This window comes from Engraulis encrasicolus, chromosome 8, assembly GCF_034702125.1.
Source record: "Engraulis encrasicolus isolate BLACKSEA-1 chromosome 8, IST_EnEncr_1.0, whole genome shotgun sequence".
Classification (NCBI taxonomy): Eukaryota; Metazoa; Chordata; class Actinopteri; order Clupeiformes; family Engraulidae; genus Engraulis; species Engraulis encrasicolus.
In genome coordinates, this window is record NC_085864.1 from 46,491,404 (window position 1) to 46,507,758 (window position 16,355).

Below are 16,355 nucleotides of genomic sequence, written 5' to 3' on the forward strand. Positions count from 1 at the left end.
TAATTTCCTGCATTTTCACGCATTCTAACATCCCATTTCCAGTTTGAGCTTAATAGGAACCAATACAAATCCAATTATATTTATTATTTAATTACAACCAATACCAATACAATACGAATAAGAAGTATTAACATTTTATCTCTATATATGAGGTCTATAATATATGAGCTTTATCAAATGCCTGTTACAGTACAAATTCATTATTTATAATAGAAGTGTGATGTGCACTTTACTACATATATACAGTGTAACAGAGGGACCATTGGGTTAATGTCATGCAGGTCTCGATTTTGCCCCAAGGGCCGTAATTGCGCATTTCGGTTATTTTATTTAAAAAAAAAAAAAAGTAAAAAAAAATTTTTTATTTTTTTTTTAACATCCGGGCCGGATGGAACCCTCTGGCGGGCCGGATGCGGCCCGCGGGCCGTATGTTTGACACCCCTGGTGTATGTGGATACTGTGGTGAATTTATAGTGTGTGTGCAGTTCTGAGTTCTGGCAGACGCCCTCAGCACTTCCTGTGGTATCGATCCAATGAGGAGCAGAGCAGGGAGTGGCACCACATCATCCCTATGCATCATGGGTAACATGCCCCCCTGTCATATAGAGTCATCGCTCAGCAGAAATCACTCATTCTGGTTGACCTATAAGGATTGTGCTGCACGCCAATCTTGTTTGTAAAAACATGCACAGTGTCCTTTGTAAGAGCGTACTCAACTCTGTTTTTTTTAAACAAAAGGTCTTCAGGTACGAGCAAATGGATCATAGGATTTGTTGCAAAGAAGCTGCACTCTCGATTACAATTCTTGGCATGACACGCTAACCCAAAAAATAAAACGAGAATTTTGTTGCAAATGCGGCTTTTCTACAACAAATGTGAAAAGATGGTTGTCAAACACATGAACCTGTGGAAGTTCAAGTTAAAACGTTTATCGCCATGTCGACATAGTCGATAGGAATTTTCGTCGTATATCCCCAACATCAAATATATACGATTGACAACACGCAACAGCAAGATGAATACAGTGAATATAAATATGCCGTTCACGCCACTGTCACACACCCACACTGCTCCCCTCATGCTACACCACTGTCCCTTGTTCACGTGTGTGTGTGCATGTATGTGTGTGTGTGTGGGGGGGGGGTTCTACACGTATGTGTGTATGTGTGGTGTGATTACGAAGACAAACTCTAGCCACCTCTTCACTTAACAATTTCCCCTGTGTTATGATCTCTGTTGAGCATACAGTATACAACTCCAAATGAAGCCAGATTGGTTTTCTTTATTATTTTAACTTTATTGGCTTTAAATACTAAGCCTATGTGTATATTATTCATGCTACCATTTCCCTTCTAACCTTCCCGGCCACAGTTTTGTTTTTACAGAGGCCGGGACAAGGGCAAATAAATGCCATTTCCATTTTTATGTCACTGAATACCAGCCGCACTTGGAGGCCTTGTTTCATCTTTGTGCTGTTATTCATCATTTTTAATTACAGGATAGCTCGCTATGCTGATGCAGGTGGAATATCTTCTGTAGGGAGATGCGTGTGGTTTTTCTTCCCCAGCCCCTATGAAATTCCCAATGTCATTGTGACACAGTAGGCTACAGAGTGCACACAACGAAACTGTATTTATGCCCAGTTCTCTGCAAAGGGGGCAGCCCAAATGGCGTTAGAGGGGAGCTGTGGGGTGTGTTGGGAGGGTACTAGGGGGGTAAATAATAATTGATTTGAATCAATGCATCGATCTTACTGCCCACGACTAAATGAATTGATTCATCAACAAGAGATATTAATGGATTCATAGAGTTTTGTTATTATTGCACTATTGCACTCCTGCTCTGTTTTTGCTCATGCAGTTATAATAATACTGACTGAAATGTGGATATTCCTCAAATAAAATGCATGCAGATATTTCAGGGGGACCTAGCGTGTAACACTTAAACCTTTCCTCCATTCTCTACTGGGGGACCAAGTGTGTAACACTAAAAACTTTCCCCCTTCTCCACTGGGGGACCAAGTGTGTAACACTAAAACCTTTTCCCCTCTCCACTGGGGGACCAAGGGTGTAACACTAAAACCTTCCCCCCTTCTCCTCTATGCTTCCTCAGCTTCAAGATGGCGTGTTGGTGGGAGACCTAGTGTGTAACACTAAAACCTTTCCCCCCTCTCCTCTATGCTTCCTCAGCTTCATGATGGCGTGTTGGTGGGGGACCTAGTATCAACAGGAAGTAATGAGGTGTCGCTGACGCTGACAGGAAGTGGACTGAAGGGTGGCGGTGAGTACTGATTGGTTCTAGAATAGTGTTTCTCAACGGGGGCGGTACAGCCCCCCAGGGGGCATTGGGGTGGGCATTGGGGAGACCTATGGGGGCGCTGGGAAGGATACCACTGAGAGGGGGCAGTACTTAGTTGTCATTGCCATTAGACCATTTCATATTTTTATACTAAGGGGGTGTTGCAGGCTTATGATGAGGTCAAGGGGACGTTAGGAGGCTTATGATGAGGTCATGGGGTTGTTTATTCAAAAAAGTTTAGAACCACTGTTCTAGAAAATTGAATAATTGCCTCTGGAATATGTAATGAAAATGTTGGTATTTTCAGTCTTTCTGGAATGCTGGCATGCTCTGTCCTTCAGCTTGGCAACAGCACAAGCAATGCATGTTGCTATAGATACAATCAGATTGTATTTCACCACATTTTTATCAGTGTGGTTTACATGCACTGACTCAGCAGTAGTCCACTCAGTCAACTGTCAGTAGTCTATGTTATCAGGACTCTTGTCTGCCATCTGAGTCTGACTCGAGTTTTCCTGTAAAGTATTGATCAGTCTAAGCCAGGGGTGCCGGATCCGGCCCGCCAGAGGGTTCTATCCGGTCCAGATGTAGAAAAGAAGAAAAAAAAAGACATGCAGGAAATTACTTCCAAGAAATACATTTTCTGGGGAAAGACCCCCAGATCCCTGACAAAAAGAACTGTACCATATTTTATTAATAGACAGTTGGCAACCCTAGTTGTGTACAGTAGGACTTTGAAATTATGATATAAATGAAATTATGCCAGCATAGGACTATCGGTATTGCATTGGTCTCTACATATTCAACACACCTTTAAAACATGCTGAAAAGATAAGGCGATAGTACTGAAAACTAATCCTCTGGTTCAAGGGTTTTTTGGTGATGATGTTACATGTACTAGTGCAGCCCGCTTGAGATGACATGAGTTGTATGTGGCCCCTGAACCAATATGAGTTTGACACCCCTGGTCTAAGCCCATGTAGACACGTGAACACAACATGACATAGACATGTCACCAACAGCTAATCTTTCGAGTGTGTGTGTGTCGGTATGTCTGTGTGTGTGTGTGTGTGAGTGTGTGTGTGTGTGTGTGTGTGTGTGTGTGTGTGTGTGTGTGTGTGTGTGTGTGTGTGTGTGTGTGTGTGTGTGTGTGTGTGTGTGTGTGTGTGTGTGTGTGTGTGTGTGTGTGTGTGTGTCTGTGTGCGTGCGTGTGCTCTTTGTGTGAGTGTGTTCGTGCATGCGTGTGCTGCACGCTTGTTCTATTGTGTGTGTGAGTGTGTGTGTGTCTCTGTGTGAGTGTTCTATTGTGCATGCGTGCGTGCGTGCGTGCGTGTGTGCATGCGTGTGCGTGCGTGTGTGTGCGTGTTTGCTTTGCAGGGAGGTTTGGCCAGACGACCCCTCCGCTGGTGGAGTTCTTGAAGGATATCCTCAGACGCTACCCCGAAGGAGGCCAGATCCTCAAAGTAAGCAGCCTCACATCCGCCACCCTGGCTCAGGAGAAACACACAACACAAGACCCCATGTACTGTACTAGCCAGGCCGTGCCCTCCTAGTGACACAACAGCTTCAGCGTTGCTACCAGTCAGGTCAAGAGCCAATGCAAGTTGAAAATACGGGAACTCCTTCCACTTTGTTGGGAAGCAAACAATCATTAGCAAACCAAGGGAGGCCATTTGGGAAATGCTGTTTGGGAAATGTTAATTGTTATGCTCTTGGTCAGAACAAGTCTCGAAGAGATTTGAAAGTCGATGATAATCAGGCTAGTACTGTACAGTCCCTTTGTAAGCAGTCTCACATCGCTCACCCTGGCTCAGGAGAAACACACAACACAAGACCCCCTGCACTGTGCAGTCCCTTTGTAAAGCAGTCTCACATCCATCACTGTGGCTCAGGCCACATTGATTTTGAAAGCAGGAAAATAAAATAAAAATAGTGAAGAAAATACATCAATATCAATAAAAGAGACATTATTTTGTAATTGCTTCAGGCCTGTTACTACTGTGGCAAAAACTAAGGTATGAGGGCTTTGACCAGTCAATGTAAGAAATCTCACCTTGGTCACATTAGCACAGGCTGAATATACAATACAAACCCCCCCCGGACTGCACAATGCTAAGGCTGGTTGCCATAAAGCAGGACTACGGGTGGCATTAGCGGGAGGCTATTGATGGCCGTGCTATTGGCACGCATAGGGAAGTGCACCGCGGGTATTTGGGAAGTATGAAATGAGGCTGCCAAAATAGCTAGTTAGACAGCGTGTTCATGGACTGAAATAGGCCAAGCATGCTAGCTTGCTATTGAAGCCACCGTGTTCATGGCCTGCTGAATTTCGTTGCAATTCACACCGCTGTGTTTGCGGCTAGCGGGCTTAGCCAGCAGCCGGGAGCCCGGGATGGTTTGGGACTGTCACTCCGATGAACTGTGAACTATTGTGGTGAACACAAATGGAACTGTTAATATGCTTCCACGAAATGGGTAGATGCTGAACGAATCGCTAACGTGGAACTTTTAATACTTCTGAGAAGCCAACTACAAGCCAACTTAGTAACTTTTTCTCCCTTTCTGTCACTGTAGTCTGTAGTTTGATTAATGTCTATTGCCTGAGGAACTTTCATCATCACCATCTGACTTTAAACTATTCAGTGGTTCACACCCACAGAGGATGAAGCTTTACTTAAAGGGTCATTAGTCCAAAATATAATTTATTTTTGGAAATGAATTATTCAACTGAATTATTTCATTTTGGTCACCCTGGTTGTGAAGAGAACTTTATCAATTAGAGTAAAGGAGGCGTGACATTCAGCATAAGGTTCGATTTATCAGCAGTACTGTTATGTGGAATGTGAGATATCAAAAGTATGCCCACATGGCAAGCCTAGTCCTGACAGCTGGTGTGTGTGTGTGTGTGTGTGTGTGTGTGTGTGTGTGTGTGTGTGTGTGTGTGTGTGTGTGTGTGTGTGTGTGTGTGTGTGTGTGTGTGTGTGTGTGTGTGTGTGTGTGTGTGTGTGTGTGTGTGTGTGTGTGTGTATGCATACATGTGTGTGTGTGTGTGTATATGCTCGTGTTTGGGTGTGTGCGCACGTGCGTACGTGTGTGTGTGTAGGAGTTGATTCAGAATGCGGAAGATGCAGGAGCGACGGAGGTCAAGTTCATGTACGATGAGACGGAATATGGCGTGGAGTCGCTATGGTCACCAGACATGGCGCAGTACCAAGGTGGGAAATAAGACATCAACATACTGTATCATTTCACAAACACACAGACAGTAACTATCATCATTACACCACTCACCCAACCCACCAGGACCACATTTCCCGAAAGCATCTTTGCTAACCAATTAGCAACTTAATTGGTTGCAATCCAAATTCCATTGGGGAACCAAGTAAGTTGCTAACTCCACCATTTGCTGGCTGTCTATAGCCAGTGTTTATTGACATTTGTGTGTGTGTGTGTACTAAAACATTTCCTTATCACCCACGTGAGCAGACTGAAAATCTTCTGATTGGCTGAGCAGGTGTCCATTATTCCCCGATAACGGGACACCTGTGAAGTCATGCGTGTGTGCTTACTTCCAACTTTGTCACGCATAGAATATTAATTTGGAATGCTGACAATATTTAAGTGAAAACCCTTTAGAAATCATGCAGATGATATACCCTCAGTATTCCAAACGAAGATTCTATGCGCGACTTAGTTAGACGCATGCACTTGGCAGAAGCGCCGTTAGGCAGTTAGAACGCTTCCGTCTCGTCCATTATTTCCCTTGATATCGGGACACCTTGTCGGCCACTATGCCTTACACAGGGGTGGGGAACCTTCTTCGTTCGAGGGGCCACGTCAAATTCCTCCAAGGGCCGTAAAAGTCCTCCGAGGGCCGTACTAGTATGAACACAAACCAGGATACCTGGATTTTAGGCCTATATTGAAGACAGCCACCTTTAAAACAGACCCACCTTCTCTACGTCCCCAAAATATAACTTAATTGTATTGCAAATGTAATTTCTAAGCTTTCTTTACAGAATATGTCATATGTCATGTGAAGCTGCATAACATGAAAAAATATATCGGGGGGCGGATAAAACAGCCTCAAGGGCCGGAAATGGGCCTCGAAATATAGGTTCTTTACCCCTTCCTTACACCAGTGTTTCCCAACCTTTTGTGTCTCATGTACCCCCCAAACCATTTCATTGTACCATGAGTACCCCCTAACTCATATTTTACATTGCTTTTTCTCTGTCCTGATGTGGCTGCTTCATACATTTTTTATAATAATGACACTTTTCCAAGTACCCCCTGCAGTGTGCTCGCGTACCCCTAGTGGTACACGTACCCCTGGTTGGGAAACACTTCCTTACACCATCCACTGTCTGCTTGTGCATCAGGGACGGCTCTGTATGTGTACAACGATGCGGTGTTCACCGAGGAGGACTGGAACGGAATCCAGGAGATTGCACGGAGCAGGAAGAGAGAGGACCCACTGAAAGTAGGACGCTTTGGCATCGGATTCAACTCTGTCTACCACATAACAGGTACAAATATTGATTACAAGCAATTTGCTGATGTTTTAAACCATTTTCATGTTCCCCATGTACTCATTATGGTGTCTGTATGAGCAGTTGCTAATGTGTCCTTTGTTCCCCAGATAGATGTTCCCCAGATGTGCCGAGCATCTTCAGCTGTAGCATATTGTATTTTCTGTAAATGTTCCCCAGATGTTCAGAGTCTTTTTACCAGTAGGGTATTGTAATGCAAGAATATAATACTTTTAAATGTTCCCCAGATGTTCAGAGTCTTTTTACCAGTAGGGTATTGTAATGCAAGAATATAATACTTTTAAATGTTCCCCAGATGTTCAGAGCATCTAGCAAATTGTAATTTAGTAATACTGTAAAATACTTGTAATTGTTCCCCAGATGTGCCAAGCATCTAACAAATTGTAAGGTAATAATACTGTAAAATACTTGTAAATGTTCCCTAGATGTGCAGAGCATATTCAGCAGTAACGAATTGTAATGTAATAATACTGTATAATACTTGTAATCGTTCCCCAGATGTGCCGAGCATCTTTAGCAGTAGGGTATTGTAAGGCAAGTATATGAAAAGTGAAAAGTGAAGTGAAAGCCCAACTGGGAAACTCCAACTCCCATTGTCATTGTGACACAGCACTCCATAGCACACAAGTGTTCACTGCACACTGCACACAACGAAATTGCATTTATGCTTCACCCGTGCAAGGGTGCAGCACCCAATGGCGCCCCAAGGGAGGCAAGGCAAGGCAAGTTTATTTGTATATAAGGGAGCAGTGCGGTGGGATGGTACCATGCTCAGGGTACCTCAGTCATGGAGGAGGATGGGGGAGAGCACTGGTTTATTACTCCCCCCACCAACCTGCCGGTCGAACCGGCAACCTTTGGGTCTTGACGCCCTAACCGCTTACCCATGCCTGCCCAATATAATGCTTGTAATTGCTCCCCCTAGATGTGCCGAGCATCTTTAGCGGCGACCAGATCGGCATGCTGGACCCGCACCAGACGCTGTTAGATTGTCATGATTAATCACAGAAAATCATTGAGTTAATGCGATTAAGATTTTTTTATGTTTGCCCACCCCTAGTAATTATATAATAATTGCTCCCCCTAGATGTGCCGAGCATCTTTAGCGGCGACCAGATCGGCATGCTGGACCCGCACCAGACGCTGTTCGGCGCCCACGAGTCGGGCCAGTGCTGGAACCTCAAGTCGGACATCAAGGAGATCGCCGAGCTCCACGACCAGTTCTCGCCCTACTTCGGCCTGTTCGGCAGCGGCACCGAGCGGAGCCTGCTGCAGGACGGCCACTTCCCCGGCACGCTGTTCCGCTTCCCGCTGCGCGTCAGGCCCTCGCAGCTCAACGCCAACCTCTACAACAAGGAGAAGGTGCTGGAGCTCTTCGAGTCCTTCAAGGCGGACGCCGACACGGTGCTGCTGTTCCTCAAGAGCGTCCGGAAGGTGTCGCTGCACGTGCGCGAGCCCGACGGCACGGAACGCACGCTGTTCCAGGTAACCTTGGTAACCCATGCCTCTTTTTTCCACTGCTGGTTTTTCTGGTATGCCCACTAGCCTTGTACGAAATTCCGAATTGAAAGAATTTAAATTCAAAGTAATGTCATAATACGAACACTAGGTGGTGGTGTTCTATGTAATTTCAATGGGTGGTGTAGATTAAATTCAAAGAAATTCCAGGTAATGACACCACCTAGTGTTGGTATGATGGCATTACTTTGAATTGAAATTCATTCAATTCGGAATTTCGTACAAGCCTGATGTCTACAGCTCGACATAATATGACTGGGCCGCCACTTTTTGTTCTTCGATTGAGCTGTGTCGTTGCCAATCGGAAAGCAAAAAGTAGCAGCCGGGTCGCGTTGTGTCGAGCTGTAGGCCTACCAGAAATCTGGCATGGATATTTGACATGGATATTTTTGAAAAACACATCAGTTTCGGCCTCTTATTTACACGTAAATGGAGTTTTAGAAAGCTACTCCAAAAAACCCTGAAGAAATATCTCTTTGAGGTGGAAATAATGCACCTATCACACCTGTTTTTAGTTTTATCCACGTGTTGTGTTTACATGTAAATGGAAAAAAATGTCCATATTTAAAAATGTCCATATTTTAAAATATCCGCATGTGTGTAATCAGTGCCTAAATAATGAAGATACAAATTAAATGGTATAGGTAATTCCATGGGTATGGTCAATTTTTCACATCAATGTAATTACTCAATCGGCACAGAGCGCACTGAAAATAGACTTTAAACCCGAAACGTTGTACTCAGATTGTTTTTGTTACTTTTAACCCCTTAAGACACTGCATTATAAATTATCTGTTACCAGAATGGCAATGACCAAGTTGTAATGTATTACTAAAGGCCCCGTGCACTGTCATAGTAGTGTAATACTATAGTAGTTAACTTTCAATGTCTATTACAGTGTGCCACAGGAGGTATGGCGTGCATTAAGGGGCTACGACACGGCCCCTGTTGTAAATTTGCTGTGACCAGAATGGCAGTGACCCAAGTCGAAATGCGTTACTATAGACTCTGTGAAATGCCATAGGTCTAGTGTAGTACTACAGTATTTACATTTTTTCACTGACTATTACAGCATTCCACTTGAGATGGTGTCCATTAACAGACCACTATATTGCATTTCATTACACTTAGTTGATGCTTTTACTTTAAGCGGCTTACAGTTCTTTTTAGTACAGGGTGTTGATGCAGTCCCTGGAACAGTGTGGGGTTAGATGCCTTGCTCAAGGCCAATAGCCATGGAGTGAAGTAGGGAGTGTTTCCCAACCAGGGGTACGTGTACCACTAGGGGTACGCGAGCACACTTCAGGGGGTACTTGGAAAAATTAAATTTCCACAAATGTATGGAGATTTGTTACCTTGGTACAGAGAAAACAATATAGAACTTGAGTTAGGGAGTACTCATGGCACACCGAAAACACAGGGGGTACTGAAGACAAAGAAGGTTGGGAAACACTGAAGTAGGGAGTGGAAGGGTGACTTTCGAACCTGCAGCCCTTTGATCTAAAGCCCATCTCCTTAACCACTAGGCCACCATTAGGTTGCCCTATACTATATATGATTTGATAAGATCCCTGTGTGTACATCATTGTTTTGCGTTTCAGGTGACGTCGGGAAGCGAGGACGATGGCGAAGACGACTCGGACAGGAAGCTGGAGCGACCGAACTCTCTGAAGACGCTCGGACGCGCCATCGATAGCTATAGCAACGGCGTCCTTAGCGACGAGGTCACCTGCGCCACCTACCAGGTAGGTGTGTAAGTAATAATCGATATGTATAGATGCATCGATCCTACGACCGACGATCCTATCAAATCGTATCGTATCGTATCGTGGGGCATTCTTAAAGTGATACTGTCCCATTTTTGGAAATAAGCTTATTTTACACCTCCCCTTGAGTTAAATGATTGGGTTTTACCTTTCTCCTGTACTTTCAACCATTCTCTGAGTATGGCAGTGCAAATTTTACCTCCATGCTAGCAGTTAACATTGAGTCCTATGAGACCAGCCGGCAGCTAACTGGTCTGATAGGAGTCAATGTTAACTGCTAGCTTGGAGGTAAAATTTGCATTACAGTACTCAGAGAACGGTTGAAAGTACAGGGGAAAGGTAAAAACCCAATCATTTAACTCAAGGGGATGTGTAATATGAGCTTATTTCCAAAAATGGGACAGTATCACTTTAAGTCTCGAAAATAATCGAATCGCTGGCCCCTACCAGGTGGACATCCAGGTGCGTGACGCGGAGTCGGCGCGCGAGACGCAGAACACCAGCTGGTTGGTGTGCAACGGGGTCGGAGGTCGCGGGATGTGTGCCGACCTGGACTCGCTGGCTGACGACCTCAAATTCATCCCCACCATCGGCATCGCCCTGCCACTCAGGTCCGCTGCTGTTACCTTTTTTTTTTTAAAGAAGGAAGGTCCGCACACTGTTGCTGCTCCCGGTTTATTAACACAACGTTTCGACCATGCAGTCTGGTCTTCGTCAGGTGTATGTGAGTTTGTGTAACATGACAGTTCTTTTAAAGACTCTTGAAGGAAGAGGCGGGCGCAATGCGCCGTTGAGTGACATCTCCTCCAAGTGAGGTCATAGTTAAAAACACAAACAGAAAAAAAATGGAATTACACAGAAACCCACATGTAAATAAAGAAAATTAAATAAAGAGAAAAGAACACCACTCAATAAAAACAAAAATGACAAGTGCCCAAATATACAGTGCAATCCATCACCAAAGACATGTCTCATGTCAAGTTATTCAATAGTTATGTACAAAACCTTTTTTTTTAGAATATATTTTTAGGGGCTTTTATGCCTTTATTTGATTGAGATGGTGACAGGAAGCGAGTGGGACAGAGAGACGGGGTGGGATCGGGAAATGACCCCGGCTGGACTCGAACCGGGGTCCCCGTGGGCATGCAAGCCCAAATGTGGGGGGCTTAGCGCGCTGCGCCACAGCGCCCCCCCTGCTGCTGTTACCTGTTGATGCTTTTATGTCGATGTTTTATGTTATACTTTTGTTGATGGAATAGGTGTTTTCTGATACCTTACTTTTTACTTTTTAAGGCAGTAATTAATGTGATTTTGATGATGCTGCTGTTACCTTTTGATGGGTATGTTGATGTTTTATGTTATGCTTTTCTGGATGCAATAGGTGTTTTTGATACCTTGCCTTTTACTTTTTAAGGCAGTAACAGTGTTTCCCACAGAAATTTTGGAAACTATGGGGGCAGCAGGGATTTTTTTTTGCGGGGGGGGGGGGGGGGGGGGGGTCTTCTCACGCGGGCCTTTGGGGGGGGGGGTCGCCGGTGTCTTCTCACGCAGGCCTTTTTTTTGGGGGGGGGGGGGTTGTTGTATTCACACAGCGTAAATGCAAAACGGCAAAACAATGAGTACAGTATGACATTGGCGCATGGAGAAACTATAGGCCTGGGCCTACATTTCAGCCATTTATATTTTGAGAATTAAGGCTACCCATTTTACCCATGACATGTATAATAGTAGTACATTGTCATTGTCAAAAATTGCAGTACAGTGAATCATTTCTGTTTACAACACACTTTCATTCGTCCCTCATGCAGGGGTCTATATAATGAAAACAATAATAAAACAAAATAGGAGCAGAGATAAGAATTTAAGATCACTGTGTGTAACGCATAGACAAAAAGGGTCTAAGAGGGTAGGCTATGCCGTTTCCCCCACACACATAGGCGTACACATTCTACATGAGGGGTGATGGTCACAGGGCCAGTTTTTCAAAATTCCTTCCATTAAAAGGGCTGAACAACATACTACACATTTATGTCTATATTGACATTCATTACACATTCATTTCTATATGCAGCCCGATGTCTCCTCTGCTGTGTCAATGAAGGACTGTCACCTAACTCATTGCAACTGTAAAACAAAGCCTGGGGAGTGTTAGTAAACTCATCCCAACTATCCCTTTTTTAACAAAAACGGATATCGTTTAAAAAAAAAAAAAAAGTAAAAAAAAAAAAAAAAAAAAAATTTTTTTTTTTTTTTTTTTTTTTTTACATTTTCGTAAACTATGGCGGCCAAATTTAAACTATGGCGGGCCGCCATAGTTTCCTCAATGTATGGGAAACACTGAGTAATTAATGTGATTTTGATGATGCTGCTGTTACCTTTTGATGGTTATGTTAATGTTTTATGTTATGCTTTTTCTGGATGGAATAGGTGTTTTTGATACCTTACTTTTTACTTTTTAAGGCAGTAATTAATGTGATTTTGATGATTACAGTCTATTTTCAGAAAGTGCCATCTATTTCTGCCATTTTATAGGGTGTTATTATGATTTAATTGTTTGTGAGACGCACTGAGTCGCCATTGTGTATGAAAAGCGCTATGCGAATTGCGCTATGCGAACTGCGCTATGCGATAAGCGAAATGCACTATGCGAACTGCGCTGTGTCTTATCTCGCCTCAGGTCAAGTGATGAGGAGGAGGAGGAAGGGGAAGGGGAAGGGGGTTCGGCGGCCGGCTCCGGGTTCGAAGGTCGCGCGTTCTGCTTCCTGCCCCTCCCTCTGGGTGATGAGAGCCTCACGGGACTCCCGGTGCATGTCAGCGGCTTCTTCGGCCTCACCGACAACCGCCGCAGCATCAAGTGGCGAGAGGTCAGTCAGACAGCCGTGATTCATTTCTACAGATCAATAATTGAAAGCGTTTGGTAACACCGCTTTCTGCTCGCAAGCATACTAAATAAACATAAAACAAGATTAGAAGGAGATTACAAGATTAAAAACAAGTGCAGACAGATTTAAAAGTATCATTAAGATGATTTAAACTCAACTCAAACGACTGACTAAACTCAACGACTGACATAAAAACATGTCTGAATCTCATTCCAAGCAGTTGAGGCACAATGAATAAAAGCAGTTTTACCAAATTCTGTTTTCATCATGGGGACATTTAAAACAATGTAGCTACTTGAGCGTAGGTTATACCCTTGAGCACTGTATAAGGCTTCACGGAACAAGACAAGGCTGGAAAGAGTTGTACGCAGAGGTGTCTAAAATTATAGGCCCCAACCTTCACTCACTTTCTTCCCTGCTTTACAATAATCATGGATTATGAGAAAGGCTAGAAAAATTATTGCTGATTCCTCCCACCCAGCACACCATCTTTCGGGTTGGCACCCCTCCCATCAGGTTGTATATACAGTATATAGAAGCTTGGGAACCGCAACATCTCTGTTTAGTGACAGCCAAGGCTCTAAATTAACACCAGCCAACCAGCCAAATGCTGGTGAAATTACAGTTTGACTGGTATAAAAGACTAATTTAATACTCACTTTGACTGATAGTGAGTGTAGATTTGGCAGGTAAGATTTGACATCTACCTGCACAAGCCAAATTGGCTAGTGATGAAAAATGTTAGTTTGCTGTATAGCCCTGCTGACAGCACATACTGTACCCACTGGCCATTAGACATCTGAACCTGCTTTTATGTGCAATGTAGTTTCCTTTATGCTCTGTGTGCACCTCACCACTCAAATTTAATATAGACTTTATTAATATTAATATATAATATTCATTAATATGCAGTTTGTTTACCAGCCACTACTGTCTGCTGGCCAATGACCACTGGGCACCATCTGCTGTTCACTGGCTACATACAGGGGTTGGAAAAAATAACTGAGGCACCTGTCATTTTAGTGTCATTTAGTTCCTCTTGCATCCACAGTTAATCCTGTTGGATGTCATTCATCCTTCTTGGTGGTATGCAGATATTACCTTGGATAATGTGGCTCTTGATACATCACAAAGAGTTGCTGTCTCGGTCAAAGATGCAACAGTTACAGGCACACCAAGAATTGATCATTTTTTAGCTCTGATATGTCACCCATAATGTTGTGTGCATTGCAAAATCTTGAGCAAAACTGTGCTCTGTCCCTGCTAATTGAACCTTCACCCTTCACTTCACGGGTGCAATGTGTAATTAATGAAGATTGGCCAACAGGCTGGTCCACTTGAGCCACGAAACTTCCCACACTAAAATGACCTGATAAGGTGTCTCAGTTATTTTGTCAGTTACTGTATATGTCGTATGTTGATATTGGACACGCCACAATAAATTCCTAAAACAGCGAAAAATGTAGTCTGCAACACCAAGCTCCCTTCATCGGACATTGCATACACCTATAAACCAACAGTTTAAATACCCATGAACCCCCAACCAGGTGATCTCCTATTTTCTTGCTGCATATATTTCCCCTTTTTGCTGTTATTTGACTTTGTTAGTCCAACGCTCAGGGGCGTAAAATACCCCCACAGCCCCTGTGAGGCGGAGGGGCCCTAACGAGGTAGGGGGGCCCACATGGGCCCTTGACTTGAAGAAACGGCCTCCTCCACATGATATTAGACCCTCTTTTTCGTTCGGGGGCCCATTCTTGGTAGCTTTCAGGGGGGCCTGAAGTACTTGTGTTGCGCATTGCCAACACCCATGTTCTTTGTTTAACCAAAACGAATTCCTATCACCTGTGTGTAGTTGACCTATTGAATCTTTCGTCTTTGAATCTCGAGGTGGACCAATGGCGTGACCCTGCCGCGCTCTGGAACGACCTCCTCATCGTCACGGTGATCCCGCGTGCCTACTTCACCCTGATCACGGAGGCGGTGCGGCGCACGCAGGCCTGCGGCAAGAAGAAGGACCGCGAGGGAGGAGGAGGAGGAGGAGGAGGAGGAGGCTTCCCTCTTTCGCCCCGCAGCATCTACGCTGCCTGGCCCGACCCGGTCCGCACGCGCTCGCGCTGGAGGTAATATATACAGTAACTGTATTTGTATAGCACATACTGTATATTCGATTCGATATCGATTTCTTTGACCAGCGATTCGATTATTTTCGATACTTATGAATGCTCCTTGATTCAAATCAAAGGTTATTTTTTTTTACTTTACAGGATTGGCTTATGTGTGAAATGTTAAATAAATGAACAAAAGCTGAAATATCTACATGCATCACTATTACACTCAGTAGTATTATTACTGCATTAGCAGAATAAAATGCCTCACAAAATGAATGAAATAAGAAAAAAATCGATTAATCAATTAATAATGATTAATCGATTCTCTTCTGGACGAATTGATTAATTGAATCGCTGGCTGTAGGCTTCCCACTGCCTACGCAGCCTGGCCCGACCCGGTCCGCACGCACTCGCGCTGAAGGTAAAACATACAGTAACTGTATTTGGACAGCACAATTTCATACAGGACATGCCGCTCAATGTGCTCAATACTTAGATTAACAACAATGTTAAAAAAACTAAACATATTAATGAAATGAAGTAGAAGACAAAAAAAATGATGATAAAATAAAATAAAATAATTTAAATAAAGGAGACAAGCAGAAATAAAATATTAAAGAGGCATAAAATCCACAAGAATCTGAAGGTTTTAGGCCAAAAAAAAATCAAGTGGCATATACTGTAGATCAGGCATCACCAACGTGGTGCCCATGGGAGCCATGTAGCCCTCCAGGAGCCTCTGAGGTGTCCACCAACGATGTTAATAAACAGTCACGACTACAAGATTTTAGTCACAGATAATGACCTTTCTTAATCTAAATATGAGATTATTTCTTTATAGCCTATATTTCTTTATAACCTGTAAGCAAACTATCATTCAGTCTAGAGGATTTCGAACAAAAGTTGCCCTCGGGTATCTGTCAGTAGCCCTCGTGTTGCCCTTGGTAGCCCTCTGACCTTGAAAGGTTGGGGACCCCTGCTGTAGTTACAAGGAATAGGGCACTCAGATGGTGGCAACAGGGGTGAGGGGAAACTCCCCTTTCACTAGCTTGATAAACCAGCCTAAATGTGCGGCCGTAATGTGCTGAGTAATTTAGTCTGGCCCCGATGAACGATACCTCGGACAATTGCTGATGAGAACAACCAGTTGTTTTTTCAAACCTTGCCGGCGCTCTGACCAATCGGCGATCTTTGCCATTCATGTGCTTTCCCAACGGTGTTACAAGC

The 16,355-nt window shown here is 43.9% G+C and overlaps 1 protein-coding gene across 1 annotated transcript in view; it reads left to right on the plus strand.

Moving 5' to 3' along the window:
• The window catches only part of sacs (sacsin molecular chaperone), a 78,042-nt gene that overhangs the window by 36,180 nt on the left and 25,507 nt on the right, over positions 1-16,355 (plus strand). The window contains exons 4-12 of the mRNA XM_063205850.1: positions 2,190-2,280; positions 3,676-3,761; positions 5,402-5,513; positions 6,681-6,827; positions 7,939-8,336; positions 9,971-10,114; positions 10,586-10,746; positions 12,813-12,999; positions 14,908-15,140. Coding sequence (XP_063061920.1) covers positions 2,190-2,280; positions 3,676-3,761; positions 5,402-5,513; positions 6,681-6,827; positions 7,939-8,336; positions 9,971-10,114; positions 10,586-10,746; positions 12,813-12,999; positions 14,908-15,140 — 1,559 coding nt within the window. The remainder of the gene's footprint in view (positions 1-2,189; positions 2,281-3,675; positions 3,762-5,401; positions 5,514-6,680; positions 6,828-7,938; positions 8,337-9,970; positions 10,115-10,585; positions 10,747-12,812; positions 13,000-14,907; positions 15,141-16,355) is intronic.